Source organism: Conger conger, chromosome 1 (genome assembly GCF_963514075.1).
Source record: "Conger conger chromosome 1, fConCon1.1, whole genome shotgun sequence".
Classification (NCBI taxonomy): domain Eukaryota; kingdom Metazoa; phylum Chordata; class Actinopteri; order Anguilliformes; family Congridae; genus Conger; species Conger conger.
Window position 1 is genome coordinate 35987132 of NC_083760.1, and position 20252 is coordinate 36007383.

At 40.9% G+C, this 20252-nt stretch overlaps 1 protein-coding gene across 1 annotated transcript in view; it reads left to right on the forward strand.

The window, feature by feature from the left end:
• LOC133124596 (uncharacterized) overlaps window positions 1-20252 on the forward strand; it is a 72426-nt gene that overhangs the window by 45299 nt on the left and 6875 nt on the right. The window contains exons 19-24 of the mRNA XM_061235969.1: window positions 3241-3433; window positions 10050-10183; window positions 11080-11280; window positions 14091-14212; window positions 15404-15632; window positions 17420-17622. Coding sequence (XP_061091953.1) covers window positions 3241-3433; window positions 10050-10183; window positions 11080-11280; window positions 14091-14212; window positions 15404-15632; window positions 17420-17622 — 1082 coding nt within the window. The remainder of the gene's footprint in view (window positions 1-3240; window positions 3434-10049; window positions 10184-11079; window positions 11281-14090; window positions 14213-15403; window positions 15633-17419; window positions 17623-20252) is intronic.

Consider the following 20252-nt stretch of genomic DNA (forward strand, 5'->3'; position numbering starts at 1 on the left):
CAGCTTCCAGTTCTGTCCAAGGCCCACTCTGTTGCCTCACCCATTACATTACATTACATTATTGGCATTTGGCAGACGCTCTTATCCAGAGCGACGTACAACAAAGTGCATACCCATAACCAGGGATAAGTTCGCTGAAAGACCCTAGATCACCCCAGATCTAGCTTCCAGTGCCACATTCCAGACCCAGCTCCCAGAACCACGTCAGGTCCAGCTTCCTGTTCCTTCCAGGGTCCAGTCTCCTGCTTTGCTCCAGACCCAACTCCCAGAACCACGCCAGGTCCAGCTTCCGGTTCCGTTCCGGGTCCAGTCTTCTACTTTAGTTCCAGTCCTCAGCACCGCCCCGGGCTCCACCTCCAGTGCTGTCCCAGATCCAAGGTCCAGCGCTGTCCCAGGCTCCTTCTCCAGCAATTCATAGGACTCTGTTCCCCGGGCCACCCCAGGTCCAGTCTCCAGTGCTTCTCCGGGCCCATCCTCCAGATCCATCCCAGGACCTGTCTTCAAACCCTGCATCGGCACAGTTCCTGGTCTCGCCTTTTGCATCTGCACCAACCCTGTCCCAGGATCTGGCTCCTATTCCTATTCTCCGGCCCCTGCACTACGTCGGCTCCAAGACCCGTCTTTGGCCCCTGCACTGCTTCTGGCTCCTGCTCTGCCTACACTGCAGGCTCCGGCCCAGTCTCAGGCTCCAGCCCTTGCACCATCTTGGACTCCACGTCCCTCCTGGTCCAGAACGAGGGCCCTCCATGATATCTCTGCCTGGTTTTTGGACACTGTTTTGGATTTTTGTCTTTGTACCTCTGCCTGTTTGGACTTTCTCCTGGTTTTTGAATTCTGCCTGTTTCACAATTATGCTCTGCCTGCCTGTATGATTATGTATGATTATGTACCTGTCTCCCTGGATTACGACCATTGGCTGTTTGTGGATTACGTTCTGGATCTGCCCTTGTCAATAAAGCCTGCCGTAATCTTGTCCCTGAGTCTGCTCATGGTTCTTCTGTCCCGAGTCTTGACAGTTCAGAGCATTTATCCTAATCAAACATTAATAAATCAAACATTTCTTAACCCGTTCAGTGCCGATGTGGCTTATGTTGACCAAAGCTTTGAAAACTTAAAAAAATCCAATCAAAATGCTATTTCAAGCCAAATAAACCCTGACGTCCAAACGTTATCGGTATACCTGCAATTTCCTGCAATTTCCATATATCCCATATATGTGACGTTGTTATAAAAGTATAAATAGGAACAAACTTAATTCCGAACTAGCAGCGTGCAACTGAAAAGGACAGGTATAAATACACAGGGGAATGACACAAACTAGGCGGGGCATGGGAATGAGGGCCGTCTAACAAATAAACATCAGGTGAGACACATGACAATAGGACAATAACGAGGGGGAAACGAAAACGCAGACTGGATTCACAAAGACACACATAATACAAACGGCTCCGGACTAGGGAGTAGACAATTTGCAGAGAATCAGGAGATGCAGAGATAGAGAGACCGGTGCGAATACTTCGCTGAACCTAAGCAAGTAATCAGTGATGGAATAGGGAGGCGGAGTTACAGAACAGAATTGAAACTGGAGATGCGTTAGTAAGTTAGTTAAGTGATTTAAATTACAAATACCCAAAACTAGTGAATGTTAGTTTGTTAGATTGACAAACATATTAGTGTGTTAGTATATAATTAGTACTGTACAAATTCTATGTTAGTTGGGATTAGTATATTAGCGCTATGTACAAACATGAAATGGAGAGAAAGCAGGAAGTAAGGAATGCAAGGTTGGAAGGAAGGTTGAACCCCGGAACTACCGTAAACACCCGAATAGTGGAGCACGCAGTGACTGGGTGTCTGAGTGACTGGGCTAATAAACATTCAGACTCAGACATCACAGGGGAAGACGAGTGCAAAGACTAATGAAAAATATAAAAAATAATAAATTACAAGAATGATAATAAACAATGATAAACTAACAGACAGAACACAGGAACATAACATTAACATTAGCTAAAATTGTCAATGATGAGCCGCATTTTTGGTCTCTCTTCCCCCTCACCCTCCCCTTCCACTAGCAGCCTATGAACAACAGTGGCTAGCCTATGTAAAAGCTACAGTGCAAATTCTGAAAAATATAATCTTTCTTTTATCGTCTAATCAGTGAGAGAGCTTTATCCACACGAGGGGATTTCACAACTTTACCTCAGGGAAATTAGGCTAGATAGCTAACGTTAGACTTAGTGATAACAGACTCACCAGAGGACATTGCCTGAGTTTTAAACCCAGTCAATGGAGCAGCAACTATCGAGCAGTCGACAGAACTCAAAGCAGATTTGTTTTGACTCCGGTGCCTGGCTGTTCCACGACTTGACAATAATGACAAATAAATAATCAGCCATCCAATTCAAAGCATTCTGTTTGCGTTTGTCTAAGGATACATCCACAACTTTGTTTTATGCACAAAGGTAGCCTACAAACACAAAGACATGCCTACCTTCAACACATAGTTCAGGATAACTTGTGAGTAGGCTAATGTCTGAATGAACATTCTGTGATGAACTCGGATTGCTACAGTTCTAGTTATTTATGTGAATAAATCACATACATTTGTGGCAGTTAATATATAAATGAGCATAACTGGCTTAATATCTGGAGTAAATATGTAACGTTAGGCTAATGTTCGTATTACAAGAGACCAGAGATTCTCCTCTTTACAAAAATGTATGAAACTATAATAAATATATAAAAATGTGTTTCTCAAAAACACAACAATGGATCAGGTCATATCTGGCTCAATAATACTGAGCGCTGTATTGTGTCACAATACTGTCACTGACAGCCTACTCTCTATCTTATGGGTGAATACGAGGCATTAATAAAGCGATTTGGATAAAAGTGCTATATAAATGCATTCCATTTACCATCATTATTAAATACATAAGATTTGAATTTATGTTTTTTGTTAAACAACAAAGTTCCTGTGAAAGGGGGGGAGGGGCTGTGGAGGTGGACCATAAAAAGAGGGAATCTCTTAAATACAAATTGCTGTCATTCCTGTAGCATTTGGCCTTGTGTTGTTGTTCTGGGACACCTGTGCAATTCTAATAACAAATACCTGTCATAACCCATGTTACATATCTGCTGTATACAGGTTGATCCACAATACACTTGAGCACAGGTTTCATTTTTTAACAGATGTGTGTGTTTGTGTGCATCTGTGTGTGTGTGCTACATCTGCAGGTCCACTGTGCTGAGTTTATGGAATTCTCTGAAGTAGATAACCACCTTGACTACTACAGCAGTGAGGAGGAATTTGTGCACACGCAGGATGCGTGTGGGCTATACATTGTCTATGATGTGGCCCTGAGGGACTTGGAAGAGCTGGAGCACTCTCTGCTTTTGGTGGCATCACTATACATCCAGAGAAATGCAGGTAAGTAAGTCTGATACTCACAAGAGAAAAGTAAGTGTGATACACACAAGAGAAAAGGAACAGATGGAGTGAAGACCTATGTGAGACCCACAGTTGAGAGACATATTGATGCAGATAAGAGATAGTGTACAGTAGTGTCACAATACCAGATTGTTGAATTTGATACTAATAACACAGTAAGTCACAGGTGTTTGAGGTGATCACAAACAGTTCTTGGACAATTTTAACAAATATAAACATAGACCGATGGTACAACTGTGAAGTATATGAGGTAACTCAGGTGGAGCACAATTATAATAGCGAAAAATAACTGCATGAATCATTAATATCTGCAATATTCTCCAGGACATAACACTGTCGGCTCAAAAGAACATACTTTGCATGGATCTTTAAACCAGCAATTTTTGTTAATTGCCAAAAACAACATTGAGATTTTTTTTTTTTTAAACATTCCTTTTATGGGAGTAGCGTCATGATCAATTTTTTCTGTTATCTGTATTCTAAGTCCCCAGTGTTTTTACCTCTTGTCACACTCTGTGCTTCCTGTAGTTTGTCTGTCAGTTAATTAATTCCATGTCATTCGTTTCACCTGTGTTCCACCTCCTGATTGTTGTACTCACCTGATTCTTGTTTCCTCTCGTTGTCTCCCTATATATACCTGTCTGTTTTGTTTAGTCTTTGCCAGATTGTCATGTGCTTCCGCCATACTTTCAAGTGGTTTTTCCTGGCTGATTACCTGTATGTCAACCCATTTTGTTTTCAACTTCTGATTCTTGGATTATCCTTCTGTTCGTCTGAGACCCGCTGTGTTGGATTTACCGGTTTGTGTTTTTGGATTTCGATTTTGTTTATCTGCCAGTTTGGACTGCCTTATTGTTTTCGACCCTCTGCCTGTGACCTTGATGATTCTTTGGATTACTTTTGTTGTTTATGTTTTCTGGGCTACCGGACCCTTGCATGAATTATCGATTACGAACTATCTGATCTGCATTACGCCGGTTTTCTGCTTATCAACCCTCAACCCTTACTCTGCACTAAAGTTAATAAAGACTTTAACTTGAACTTCTGTGGTTTTACAATTGGGTTCTCTTCTGTCATTTACTGAAAAGCGGGCCAGATACATTTGCACCTTGGCTATCAACACCTCTCAATATTTATAATCTGGTGGTGGGGGTGTGAAGACAATGAAACAAACTACCTATAGCCTATTTATTCACTGAATCAAACTCAGTAAAGTTTTAAATTGTCATAAATATAATTTTTTCAGACTTACCGTATGTTATATTGAGCTTGTTCAAATATCCATAAGTTCACCCAACAGTAAAACCCAGTTATTGCCTAAGTACATGTAGGCTACAAGAATCGATGTGTGACTTTCCTTGCCACGATTCCATAAAGTTAGATGGTGGTTAGTCAGCATAAGACTTGGCTCTCATGGATAAGGTTGGTGTAGTTAAAAGATGAATGGAAAATTGTTTTATTTTATTTTCAGTGCGCATGCATAGCCATAGTCTAAATCAAATTTTAAGTGTAATAAAGCCAAACCCAAGAGTGAAGTGGAATGTATTGTGGTTATTGAGACATTATGGAATTCCATGCTGACCAATGATATCTGCAACAGATACATTGACCATCTGGCCAAAGTGTTGCGCCTAGAAGCCTAGTATAATTTTTCAGCCTGAGGCACACCAGATATCAAACCAGAATCTCAAGGCACACCAACTTAGAATCATAGTAATCTATTATGAAGAATGTCACACACATTATGATTATGTTATTTGTGAGATTGGTCCCATATTGCACATACTAGGTTACACCAGGCCAGGGGTGCCACCACCTGTCTAAAAGTAGTATGGAGCCTCCCACCCCCCTATTCTATTCCATTCTATTCTAAGGCAACTGCGCTTAGCACCACCCCACCACCACCACCAAACACACACACACACACACACACACAAAAAGTAATTCTAAGGCCAGTCCACGTATTAGTGTTTTCGAAAACAACACATCTGCGATGAGGCACCAGTCTGATAAAAAGAGCCAGATATTGCAAGTGTTCCACAATTGAAGGGCATTACACCATTTTTAAAGTTGGCTCCTCATTTTGTGGCTCTAAATCATTCAAAGTAACAAAAACAACAGCAGTATGCAAATTCACTGCTTTTCAGTGGACCCTCAACATGCAAGTTAAGTTGAGATGTTTTGAAATATTTGATGTTTCACCTACAGTGCAGTATTTGGACTGTGGTACAATTCATGTTATTTTGGCTCTGTACTCCAGCACATTGTATTTTGACATTGACATTGGATTTTATCACATTGGATTTTGACCAGACATTGGTGGTTGCTAGGGTGTTCCTAGGTCATTGCTAAGGTGTTGCTTGGTGGTTGCTAGGGTGTTGCTAACGTGTTTCCAGGTGGTTGCTACATGGTTGCTATGGTGTTACTAGAGTGTTACATTACATTATTACATTATTTCATAATTGGCATTTGGCAGACGCTGTTATCCAGAACGACATACAGTTGATGAGTCTAAGCAGGAGACAATCCCCCTGGAGCAATGCAGGGTTAAGGGCCTTGCTCAAGGGCCCAACGGCTGTGTGGATCTTATTGTGGCTACACCGGGGATCGAACCACCGACCTTGCGTGTCCTAGTCATGTACCTTAACCACTATGCTAGAGGCCGCCGCCGTGTTGCTAGGGTGTTGCTAGATGGTTGCTTGATGGTTGCTAGGGTTTTGTTAGGTGGTTGCTTGGGGGTTGCTAGGATGTTGCTAGGTGCTTGCTCGGTGGTTTCTAAGGTATTATTAGGTGGTTGCTAGGGTGTTGCTAAGGTATTACTAGGTGGTTGCTAGGATGCTGCTAGATGGTTGCTTTGGTATTACTCGGTGGTTGCTATGGTGTGATAGGTCAGTTGTCAGTTGCTAGTGTTACTTGTCAGCTGCTAGGTGGTTGATCAGTATTTATAACAGCCAATCGGTGAGGTGAGGTAATATTACACCATGAAAGGCAATTGGCAGAATGGATCTATTTGAAGCATATAAGCAGTATGTAAACTTTATATGTGAATGATAAAAGTTGCTAGTGTATTACTAGTCATTTGCTAGGTGGCTGTAAGATATTCTAAACAGGTTAGACGAGGTGCTATTGCATAATAATAGGGTTATTAGCTTAATGAAAGTGTATGAAAAATTAAGACAATATATACAGTGGTGCCCAAAATTATTAGAACACTTGGCATATTTAAGAGGTTTCAGTTGTTTTAGTTGAATTGGCCATTAAAATACCCATAAAACAAATTCAATATCTACAAAGTCATCATTATGCTCTATAAACCATAGAATAGGGCCATCATAAGGAGATTTACGTCATTTTCCATACAAAAAACAAGCTAGGCCTATTTCACTGCCAATGTCACACAATCATGTTCCTTCACAGAAGAAGCCAAATTACCTGTGTAATCATTGTCAGGTGTGATCGTGCTTAAATTGATGGTGATGCAAGAGTCTTAGGACACAGCTGTGTGATTGTTTTGAATGTACAAGGCCTATCCTGCTCATTAAGTGATTGGTAACATCAGGGTTTTGTCACTGAGGCCACACCACCAATTGGTATAAATTCAAAGCCTCTAGAAGTAGTCTTGAAGCACATGTTGCTTTTTGAACATGGCTAAGGTGAAGAAGGAGCTAACGAGTGAGCAACGGGTTCGAATAAAGGCCCTTTTTGATGCTGGCTGGAGTTACCGCCGCATAGCCAAGGACTTGAGATGCAGTCCAAGCACTGTAAAGTACACTTTAGACCGTCATGATGCCACCAATTCACACCAGAACTGAAAGGGGAGAGGTAGAAAAAAGAAACTTTCAGACAGACAAGTGAAGCATCTCAAAATTCTCAGTCTTAAGGACCGAAGAAAGACCTCACGAGAACTGCGTGACGAGATCAACACCACAATGACTAATGGTGCAACAGTGTCTTCAAGAACTGTGCGTCAGAAACTGGGAGAAGAAGGACTTGTTGGCAGAATAGCACCAAAGAAACCATTACTGAGAGAGAAAAATATAGTGAAACGCCAGAAATTTGCAAAAGAACACAAGAAATGGACAAAGGAAGATTGGTATAAAGTGTTGTGGACTGATGAGTCCAAGTTTGAACACTTTGGCAACAAGCGAAGAGTATATGTTCGACGGAGGGAGGGGGAGAGATATAAAAATGAGTGTCTCTTGCCAACAGTTAAACACGGAGGGGGTAGTATTATGGTGTGGGGTGCCATTTCAGCCTCAGGAACAGGTGACTTAGTGAAAATTGATGGCATCATGGATAACAAAGTATACCACAACATTCTGGTGCACGGAGTACCATCTGGGAGTCGTCTTATTGGGCCTGGATTTATTTTCCAAGAGGACAATGACCCTAAACATTCTTCTAACTATTGCCGGAACTACCTGGGACCAAAGGAATCTGCTGGAACATTGAAAATGATGGACTGGCCCGCTCAAAGTCCGGACCTCAACCCCATCAAGCAAATTTGGGGCGAGTTGGACAATAAACTGGACAGATCTATTGTACATTCAAAGGAAAGCCTTTGGCTTGAGTTTCAGAAGGCATGGGATAACATTAGTGTTGAAGTTCTCAGGAAATATATTGACACTATGCCAGAGAGATGTTCTGCTGTAATTGCTGCAAAAGGTGGACATACCAAATATTAAAGTTAAAAGTGGATAAAAACAGTAGGACTCACTTCATCTGATATTTGTTGTGCTCAGAGCAACCGTCTGCATGTTTCATGAACATTATGAAATTAAGTCATGTTTTGGAGGCAAGTGGCCACCACTGTACTTCACACTATATATCCACACTATATATAGACATGAAGTGTGGATGTCACAAGGGTATTACCAATCAGTTGCTATGTGGTTGCTAGGCATTTATAACAGCCAATCAGAGAGGTGATGTATTTCTGCATAATGCAAGGCAATTGGTTTAATGAAACAATATGAGCATGAATGTTTAATGAAAGTCTATGAAGCCTGTATAAGTCTATATAAGTTGCTAGGGTATGACTAATTGCTAGGTGGTTGCTACTAGGGGTGTGAACGGTTAATTGTTTAAAAGGTTAATCAAAACTTAATTAAATGTGCTTTCACATTTCAAATTGGTTGGACAATTGAAAGAAAGATTCTGGCTGCTTAATAACTCCCATCAGGCTAATCCTAGCAAGCGGTCTTTGGCTATTTCATGGCGTTAAGAATGCAAACACCACTGAATGCTGCAGTATTATACTGTAGTTATCAAATCATTTCTGTTTATTTTAAATCTGTAGCTGTTAGTCAGCCACACCACAAAACAGACTCTCTGGTGACAAACATAAGACAAACAGTAGACAGTGCTACTGTAAATATTAATTGAACAGTGTGTTTCAGGAATTAAGCTGCACGACACCCCGCTAATTCTCTTTCTGATACAGCCTACCATCTTTTCACAATCTCATAGTTTATAGCAGCCTGAGCTGAATACATTTTTTATGTTATGTTGTTGTTATGGCGTTGCCTCTAAGAGGGTCGATACCACAGAACTGTCCTGACAACTGTATGAGAGTTCTGTGGTTAATTCATGTTCCCTCCTCATCAAATTCCTTTTGGTGAGTCTATTGGTACTGTGTAACCTGTTGTGCTTTGAATTCTCTGGCAGACAAGATCTACAGTTTATATGATATGCAAAACGCTTTTGAGAACCGAAAATATGAAAATATCCTATAGCCAGTCCGCTTTTTACATTACAGTACCGAAAACTACCAAAGTTTTGACCCGTCAAGAAACACCACCGTACAGGTTTAGTGTGAGGCACAGAGGAAGGCTCTGAGACAAAAAAGTGAAACTCAAATACAGAGCGGGGACACGAGAGACACTTTGATGATCCACAAAAATACAGTGGAGAGAATTACAAGAGAAGCATGCAAATGTGGGATGCAGAAATGATGCGGGTGCAACATACAGGTGAGATATGGCAAACACATAGACTCAATGACCACTTTCTTGGATATTTTTTAGACTTTTATGCATTGGTCTTCTGATGCAGTTCAAGGTTTGGTGTTGTGAATTCACAGATGCTCTTCTGCATACCACTGTTGTAATGCATGGCTTGAGTTACCGTTGTCTTCCTGTCTGACCTCTTTCATTAACAAGGCATTTTTGCTAACAAAACAGCTGCTCACTGGATGTTTTTTGTTTTTGCACCATTCTGTCTAGTCTATTGACTGTCCCAGGGGATCAAATGTTTCAAATATACTCAAACCACCCTGTCTGGTACCAACAATCATTCCATGGTCAAAATCACTTAGATCACATTTCTTCCCCATTCGTATGTTTAAACCTGAACTTCTTGACCATGTCTGCATGCGTTTATGCTGTGAGTTACTGCCGCATGATTGGCTGATTAGATATTTGCATTAATGAGCTGATGTCCAGGTATACCTAATAAAGTGGTCACTGAGTGTATGTGTGAGAGAGACAAAGATGACACTCATGAGAAACATGGTCGAAAAACATGTGTAGGCGAGAGAGAAGAGTGGAAATCATTGTGGTAATAGAATAGTTTATTCTGAAATGTGCTCTCACAGGAAAAGATGCCTCTCAAAGGTTGTCAGATTCTGAAATGGACCTGCGGTTCTGGGCTCAGCTGGATGTGGACCGCTTAGCAGTGCTACTGGACCTGTGGATTTGCGAGGAGGCCTTCCTCAGAAACAAAATGCAGGTAACTCAGGCAACCGTAGACAAAGGCTTAAAATCAGTGGTTCCCAAACTGTAGGGTGACTGGAGTTGAGGTGGATCCTAAAATAGATATGGACTTGCTGTATATTGTAGATTTTAGGCTACTATCATTAGCATTCACATAATTATCCCCATGTCAGGGAGTTGGTTAATCTGCAGATTAATCTCTCTGGAAGAAAATGAGCCTAATTTTCCTCAGAATCAAAATTGCTGTTTTCCAATGGCCATCTCATTCAGCTTGAACCCAATGGAAAATTTGTGTATAGACTGAAGGGGGCAGACCACAAACTGAAACTAGGATGTGAAGGTTATTTTTCTCTGAGAAATTGTATTAATTCAAAGAATATAATTTATTTTGAGCATACATCTCATTACCTGTATTGCTTATTGTATAAAGCCTTCTTTGCTAATCTTTATTAAGGATGTAAATAATTTGGAGGGTGCTGTAAATACTGTGGGCGGCACGGATGGCGCAGTGGGTAGCACTGCCGCCTCACAGCAAGGAGGTCCTGGGTTCGAATCCCCGTCGGCCGGGGCCTCTCTGTGTGGAGTTTGCATGTTCTCCCCGTGTCTGCGTGGGTTTCCTCCGGGTACTCCGGTTTCCTCCCACAGTCCAAAGACATGCACGTTAGGCTGATTGGAGAGTCTAAATTGCCCATAGGTATGAGTGTGTGAGTGAATGGTGTGTGTGCCCTGCGATGGACTGGCGACCTGTCCAGGGTTTATTCCTGCCTTTCGCCCAATGTATGCTGGGATAGGCTCCAGCCCCCCTGCGACCCTGTTCAGGATAAGCGGGTTAAGATGATGGATGGATGGATGGATGTAAATACTGTTAATTGATGAGTTAATTTTTTCTTCTATTCCTGGTACCATTGGTAGCTGATAGATTTCTACTTTGAGGCCTACCAGCATGTGTCTGACAATGGGGAGAGGTTCCGCCTAGCCCAGGTCATCACAGATGTCATGTACCGATGGCCTCGGCTGGAACTGAGCAGTGGCTACTTCGTCCAGGCATACAGGGAGGAGCTGGGCTGCATGCAGAGCCACCAGCAGCTCCTAAGCCTGGTCCTCAACTGCCAAGTAAGCCAAGGCCTCAGTCGACTGCATGGGTGCTAAATACGCCTTCTTTAAAACTTTATTAGGAGAAACGTACCTACCCAGAGTAGATATAGCATTCTGCATTAGGCTGAAACCTCACTTTGTTTGTCCTGCCCACAAGTTCCCAAGACCCCAAACCCATAACTGAAAACTAACACATTGTTTTTTTGTTTTGGTATTCTGGGGCTTGTTTCACAAAAGCAATCTGCGATTTTCACTCACAGATCGCAATAACTTATCAAATGCGTTAAAATAATCTTCTGTGATCACGCCCACCCTTTAGATAATTGTGGAGTCAATGAAATAATTGAATGATATAGATTTCCATGACAGGAAATATTATGTATATGGAACCTTCTTAACACAAATCTTAGGCCACTCAGAGGAGTGTGACCTCATGTTGCTTCAAGTGTCCCCATACGAAAAGTAGGCTGAGCCACATCGATGTAAAAGTATACATTGGCTTCAGAAAGTATTTAGACCCCTTCACCTTTTGTACTTTGTTGCTGATTTAATTTTAAATGGACCTGTTGCTGTGGCACTCAAGTTGTGGTAAGGTTTATCCTGTTTGCTTTAATGATCCTTGAGAAGTGTCTAGAACTTGATTGCAGACCACCTATGATAATAGAATTTATTAGACATAGTTTAGAAAGGCACACACCAGTATAATATATACAGTGGTCTTCAGAATTATTAGCACCCTTGAAAAACATGCACAGAAATACTGTAAACTAAAAAAAACTAAAAAATTTCAGCATGCATAAAGAAGTGTGCTATACTAATGCTTCAACCAAAGTAAATTTTTCAACGAAAAATTATTGCCACCCCTTGTTTAATAATTTGTGCAAACACCCCTGGCAAATACAGCCATGATAAGGTTACCGAACACATTTAGAGTTATTTCTGACCATTCCGTCATGCAGAATTTTTCAGAATCATTGATTTACTGATGGAGGCTTCTAGGTGGCCTAATGGTACAATAAAGTGTAGGCCAGCGCTACTCAACTCCACGTGCTTTACACCACCTGCTTTCACTGATTATTTTACCTGCTTGGTTCAGATAATATGCTAATAAGTGAAATTAGGTTGTGTAGCACACGATACGAGCAAATGTCTGCAGTCACTGTGGCCCACTGGACATGGAATTGAGTAGCACTGCTATAGGCTATTAGGTGTATCAGGGAGATGTAATAGTTCAAGTCAAATATAATTTTCCTCTCCTCGGACATGCATGGCCAGCTCACGTTGAGGTGAGGAATGCTACAAGAATGATAGCTGATTTACTGAACACACTTCTTGAACATACTTCCATTTTTCGGCTTGTAATTGCGATTTCCAAAAAGAGCAGGAGAAATCTCATACATTTCAGCTTAGAGGTCGCAACTTTCATGAAACAAGCCCCAGGTTACCCATCACCCAATGTAATATGATTTTTTTCTATCTTTCTTTTCAATTCCCGTTGAGAAATGGCCTCCCCGTCACAGCGGGGAGGACAGAGGAACCAGAAGCAGACACAGGGGTGTGGAAAAATGGCAGGATTTTAATGACGGCAGATGAAGGGGCAGACAGAGCGTAATCCAAACAGGCAATGGGTCAAAACCAGGAAGGCAATCCAAAATCAGGGCAGAGGTACAAAGCCCACAAAAACGAACAAAGACGGAATGCCATAAGGGCAAGGGCTTGGGAAACAAGGTCTCGGGAAAACAAGGCTTGGGAATAAGGGAGCTAGAACAGGGGGAAGGAATTAAAGGGCTCGGGACTCAAAACAGGACAAGATGAACTAGCAAGGTGCAACTGAAAAGGACAAGTATAAATACACAGGGGAATGAGACAAACTAGGTGGGGCATGGGAGTGAGGGCCGTCTAACAAATAAAAATCAGGTGAGACACATGAAAGGGTAATAACACAATAACGAGGGGGAAACGAAAACGCGGACTGGATTTACAAAGACACACATGTATTACAAACCGCTCCGGACTAGGGAGTAGACAATTGCACAGAATCAGGAGATGCAGAGATACGGAGAGGCAGGTGCAAATACTTTGCTGAAACTAAGCAAGTAATTACTGATAGAATAGGGAGGCGGAATTACAGAACAGAATTGAAACTTGAGATGCGTTAGTAAGTTAGTTATGTGATTAAATCTAAAGTACCAAATTAAGTGACAGTTTGTTAGTTAGACAGACAGTAAGTGTATGAATATGATTAGTACTGTACAATATCTAAATTTAGTAGTTGTTAATAAGAATAGTGCTTTACAACATTAATTAACGAAAGAAGCCGGAAGTAAGGAATGCAAGATTGGAAGGAAGGTTGAACCCCGGAACTAACCCGAATAGTGGCGCACGCAGACAGGGGAGTGACTCGAGCTCGTAAACATTCAGACTCAGACATCACAGGGGAAGACAGGTGCAAAGACTAATGAATGTAAACAGAACACCAGACATGAATATGAAAAAATTATAAATTACGAGAATAATGATAATAAACAATGATAAACTAACAGACAGAACTCAAGTTATGTCCTTTATTTAAGGAAATAGCCTGAAATGGCCTGATGGGTAGTGGTGGTTATTGGTGGTTAAAATTGAATGGCATTTTTAATGTTAATCTTTATAATTAAAAGTTCAAATAAAAAATAAAAGGCAGTGCAGAACAGTGATATTATGATCAGTATAGATTGGTTCCAGACTTTTGGGAGAGGAATGGGTGGTGATTTAGGCTTGTGTGTATAATTGTGTATTTAGGCTTCCATAACAGGTTCTGTCTCATTTGTGTTTCTGACCATCAGATAGATGAGCAGCGGCACTATCTCCAACAGGTTTGGAGGGATGGGCCAAGAGGGCTAGGACAGGATTATGGGCTGCCTCTGAACTACATCCCCAAACTGCTTGTCTCCCTTGGCAACAGCAGGCAAGCACGGCTCATCAGCTCCTTACAGTGATAGCATCCACTTCTGGTCCTCAGCCTGATCAATCTGATTTAAACCTTGAAACAGCAATATTGTGGAACATTTCTAAATAATTTTCAAATAATTTTAATACATGATATGCATTATACATCATACAGTGGCTTCAGAAAGTATTCAGATCCCTTCACTTTTTGTACACTTTATTGTGTTTAAAAATGGATAAATGGATGTATTTTAAAATGGATATAATTGCCATTTTTAGCCATCAGTCTACACTCAATAACCGATAAAGTCCGATTGAGAACATGTTTTCAGAATTTTGTTTTTGCAAAAGTATTAAAAATCAAAAACTGAAATTTCTTATTTACATAAGAATTCAGACCCTTTGCTGTGGCATTCCAAACTGCATCTAGTTTTCTTGAATTATCATTGCGATGTGTCGAGAACTTGATTGGAGTCCACCTGTGGCAAATTGAATTAATTGGACTTAGTTTAAAAAGGCACACACCTGTGTACATAATGTCTCACAATTCACACTGCATTTCAGGACAAAAATCATGAAGTCCAAGGAACTCTCTGTTGACCTCTGCGATAAAATTGTCGCGAGGCTTTGATCAGGGCAAGGGTATAAGAACATTTCTACTGCTTTTATGGTAGAGTGGCTAGACGGAGTCCACTCTTGAGTAAAAGACATATGACTGCCCTATGGGCTGGATTTTAAGATATTTTCTTTTATCAATCTAAAATTAAAACTATAACTCAATAAGGATTGCAAAAAGCTGCCTGCCCAGTGGTACATGTTGTTTGAAGTAGACCACCATAGTTACAGTACCCATGCCTGCTGCATTAATGCATTGTGTGTTGGAAGCCTTGTCAGTGCATATGTTAAGATAATGTTCTCGGTGCTTCTGTGAATTTCCTGTCTTTTTCAGCATTTGCCAATCATTATCTCTACTTTAAAACATAGTTTTTGGGTTGAATATATTTAAACTATTGCTCAAAATCAGTGATACCTTTAAGTTTATTTCATGTATATGTTTGCATCTGTGTGGGTTTGTTTCTGATTCTGTATGGTTCTGTTTGTCCACGGCTGCCTGTTCCTGTATGGGTGTGCATGTGTATGCATGCATGTGCTGTATGTGTGTGTGTATTCATGAGCGTGTGTGTTTATGTGCTTTCGTTTGATGTCATAGCCCTGCCCTGAGGAGTGTGTATTTGCTGGAGTTCCACCCCTCTCTCTACCTGGCCTCCCAGCTGCACCAGGCCCTGACTCAGGCCCACACAGAACTCTGCCATCTGCACAGAGCCAAGACCACCAGTGAAAAGGTGGCTTTGGAGCAGAGGCTACTGGTGCAGGCACTGCAAAAATGGCAGTCAATGGCACCTTCTGGGGCTTCCTACAGTTCACAGATTCAGAAGGATGTGGGTTCCCCCCATACATGCTAAGTATAAAACTAATGAGAAAAAAAGGATTGTTCCTGTATATAGCCCATTTTAGCAATATTTACGTGGGATTTACTAATTGGTTTAGCTATGTGCATCCCTCACTGAATAACTGACTGACAGTGACTGAGTGAGGAGCTCCCCAAATGCAGTCTTTCTAGAGTCCATACTGTTAGCTAAACCTCCTAGTTTTGTATCATCTACAAATTTAACTAAATTACTTTCAATGCTTATGTCAAGGAAATTTATGTAAATGAGGAAGAGCAGTGGCCCCAGCACCCTTTTGCCACCAACCTGCTTAACCCAGGTCTAAGCCATGAGTCGCAGCCCAGTCTATGACATCAACTATTTCTAATTCCTGGGCTTTCACAATTGTCGTCCAATGTCCCCAGCCTACTCAAAATCGAATTAAAGGTTTTTGTGGATCGTGCGGTTCAGTTTGTCTTTGATATAAATCCCAAAAGCAGGAAAATGCATAATTTACATTGTATTTATTGTCCACTGTTTTTATTTCTTTATCATTTTAATTCCTGTATTTATTTCTGTTTTGAATTGTTTGTGGCTATTGTAGACTGTGATCCCTCGGGTACAGTATTTTGTTCTTTTTCTTATACCCATCTGTAATGAGAAGAATGGCATAACTGAACTTGAACAATCTTCATTTTAATTAGAAATTGTAGCCTGATCACCAGGAATGTCCTAGATCTGTACCGGTGGTCTATGGTCATAGCAAAGACATGTATCTTCCTTCTGAATTTCAGATATTTAGTCGTTATTGGCTGTTTTGTGGTTTCATCTTATTTTAGTAGAACAATATCTTGGCTTTCATATCTGTACGTCTTAATGCGAAATTCAGAGTAAAAATATAGTTTTTAAGCTTTTAAATGTAAAATGACAGCACCGGAGTTCCACTTGTTTGGAAGCTGACTAGCATATTGTCTCCAGTCGCACAATCACAGATGCTGACCCTTATCCCAGAGACAAAGAAACTGAAGAGGACCAGATTTTCACATGCTTCAGTTGGTTAAGGGAGATAATGTCAGTGAGGCTGGTGAAAAAGAACTTGAGAAAGCCAGAGACAGATTACAGAAATTAAATCATCTAGTTGGCCCTGCTGTTCAGCCAGAAGAAAATGGTGGAGAGGAGACCAGATATATGGATAAAATGATATGTTTACTGTAAATTGTTGTTCTTCTTAAATCAAATAAATATCTAAAGTATGACTAAACTTGGAAGGTGTTTTTCTCAAAAACATGGTTTGGTGGCTCTCAACATGAAATGGGACCCGATTTGACTTGACATATCCTGTGACTTGACTTGGCAAAGAAAAAATTACTTGACCCATTGCGACCAATTAGTAAATCTCACCTAGATATTGCGACCTTATTGCAAATGTTTTTATGTCTGAACCTTCACAGTCCTTTAGAAAATCTGGCCCATAGCATTTTAGAAAAACATTCATTCATGAAATTAACTAATATATCTCATGCACAGCAGCAGGAAATTATTGAAATGACATGAGCTCTGGAAAAACTCTGGAATCTGTGACAATCAATTTCTGTGACAAAAACTCAGGAGGATGAGGACATACTGTATCTCTCATTTTAGAACAAAACACAAATGTTATCTTAGACAACAGAACATAATTGATTCAAACCAGAAACTTTTCTGGCAGTCTAGCCACTGCCCCCCTCCCCATCCCCACTGTAGAAGCCCAATTGGGATTGATGGAATAAAACTAAACGAATGCCGTCCTGTGTCTCCAGTTGTTTTCAGAAGTTTTCTTTGAGGACCCTTTCTTTGTCAGAGACATCGGTCTGATGGTGCTCGGCTCAGCCAAGGAAGAGGAGAAGATGCGGGGCAAGGAGAGGCAGCTCTTCATGGTGGAGACGTTCTCTAAGTTGCTGGAGCTGGTCACTCTCCGCCATCGGCTGATTGAGGCTGCCTCGGAGACTGCACTGCTGTCACAGTTGAGCATTATTTGTTTCCCTTCCCCGTCAGGGACAAATGATACTGCACTTAACCTTTCTTGATTGATGTAATAGGTAGAACATGTTAACCAATCAATCTGACAGGACACTTATGGGCAACAAGAAACACCTGTCAGTCACATGTTCCAATACTTTTGCTCACCTAAAAATTGGGTGGTCTGATACTAAAGGTGATGTTCTAAGATGTTTAACTAATCTAGATAAAAATACCAGGAAATAAAAGCAGAAATTCGGATCTGTCATCTCATGCTAGTTTATACCATGCTGAATTCCTCTTACAATATGTTTCCCAATCTTACAAATCGATGCGTTATGTCAACAATTGTTTAGGAATGATTTTACACCAAGTAGGGAGTAGGTGTACATTTATGTAAATAATGTATCTTTACTCTAGACTGGAACGAAATGAGTAGGTGCATCCGGTTTAAATTACGTTATGGTGTAACTCTGAATTTTACGCTCAAACTAGCCTTTGTTTGAATTCATGTTATACTGGTGCAATAGGCTGCTGGTTCCCAGAGGCCTCGTGCATGAATAGGTCGTACGACCAGATTTGACCATAAATTGTACCTAAGCCTAAAACCACACCAACATTTAGATTTATAAAATAGAAATTATCGTAAAAATGTCTGTACCTTTACACACGCTCCAGACAATTTGTACGCATTTTTCCTTGCTGTATTGCAGGCATTTTCTCATGATATTCTCCATCTGTCAACAGCCTTGATATCTGAAGAGCATAAACATGTAGCCAACGAACTGGGCAGTTTAAATGTTTAAATGTCTCAGTTTGGTTGTTTAAAAGCGACAGCAATATGTGAATAATATATACACAATTCCAACAAAAATGTCATTAATACCTACAGTGGGAGCAATAATTATTTGATCCCTTGCTGATTTTGTAGGTTTGGCCACTTACAAAGAATGGAACTGTGTAGAATTTTAATCATAGGTACATTTTAACATTGAGAGACAGAATATCACAAAATAATCCACAATAACAACATCATATAAATTTTATAAATTTTATATCATATTTTAACATGAAATAAGTATTTGATCCATAGAACAATAGGAAATAATACTTGGTGAAGAAACCTTTGTTGGCAAGCACAGAGGTCAGACATTTGTTGTAGTTTTTCACCAGGTTTGCACAGATCTTGGGAGGGATTTTATAAATTTATTATCGTATTTTTGCATGAAATAAGTATTTGATCCCCTACCAATCAGCAATAATTCTGGCTCCCACAGACCAGTTAGTTTTCCATTAAGAAGCACTCCTAATCTCAACTCATTACCCAAAACACCTGTGTCAACTCGTTACATCGTTATGTAGCTGTATAAAAGACACCTGTCCACACAATCAATCAGATTCCGTTTCCACCATGGCCAAGACAAAGGAGCTGTCTAAGGACATCAGGGACAAAATTATAGACCTGCACAAGGCTGGGATGGGCTAAAAGAAAATAAGCAAGCAGCTTGGTGAGAAGTTAACAACTGTTGGAGCAATTATTAGAAAATGGAAGAAACACAAAGTCACCGCCAGTCTCCCTCAGTCTGGGGCTCCACGCAAGATCTCGCCTCGTGGGATATCAATGATCATGAGAAAGGTCAGGGATCAGCCCAGTACTACACAGGAGGAGCTTGTTGATGACCTGAAGGCAGTTGGGACCACAGTCACGAAAAGAACCATCAGTAACACATTACACCGTGAAGGATTAAAATCCTGCTGCACGTGCAAGGTTCCTCTGCTGAAGAAGGCACATGTACAGGCCTGTCTGAAGTTTGCCAAAGAACACCTGGATGATCCAGAGGAGGCTTGGGAGAAGGTGATGTGGTCAGATGAGACCAAAATAGAGCTATTTGGCTTCAACTTGACTCGCCGTGTTTTGAGGAAGAGAAATGCTGAGTACAACCCCAAGATCACCATCCCCACTGTGAAGCATGGAGGTGGAAACCTTATGCTTTGGGGGTGTTTCTCAGCTAAGGGGTCAGGACGACTTCATCGTATCGAGGGGAGGATGAATGGGGCCATGTACCAGGAAATTTTGGGCGACAATCTCCTTCCCTCAGTGAGAGCACTGAAAATGGGTCGTGGATGGGTCTTCCAACATGACAATGACCCAAAACATACAGCCAAGGCAACAAAGGAGTGGCTCAAAAAGAAGCATATTAAGGTTCTGGAGTAGCCTAGCCAGTCTCCAGACCTAAATCCCATCGAAAATCTGTGGAGGGAGCTGAAGCTTCAAGTTGCCAAGCGAACCTTAAGGATTTGGAGAGGATCTGCAAAGAGGAGTGGACCAAAATCCCTCCCAAGATCTGTGCAAACCTGGTGAAAAACTACAACAAACGTCTGACCTCTGTGCTATTAAATATTAAGTCCTATTGTTCTATGGATTAAATACTTATTTCATGTGAAAATATGATATAAAATTTATAAAATTTATATGATGTTGTTATTGTGGATTATTTTGTGATATTCTGTCTCTCAATGTTAAAATGTACCTATGATTAAAATTCTACACAGTTCCATTCTTTGTAAGTGGGCAAACCTACAAAATCAGCAAGGGATCAAATAATTATTGCTCCCACTGTACATGCGCTTTGG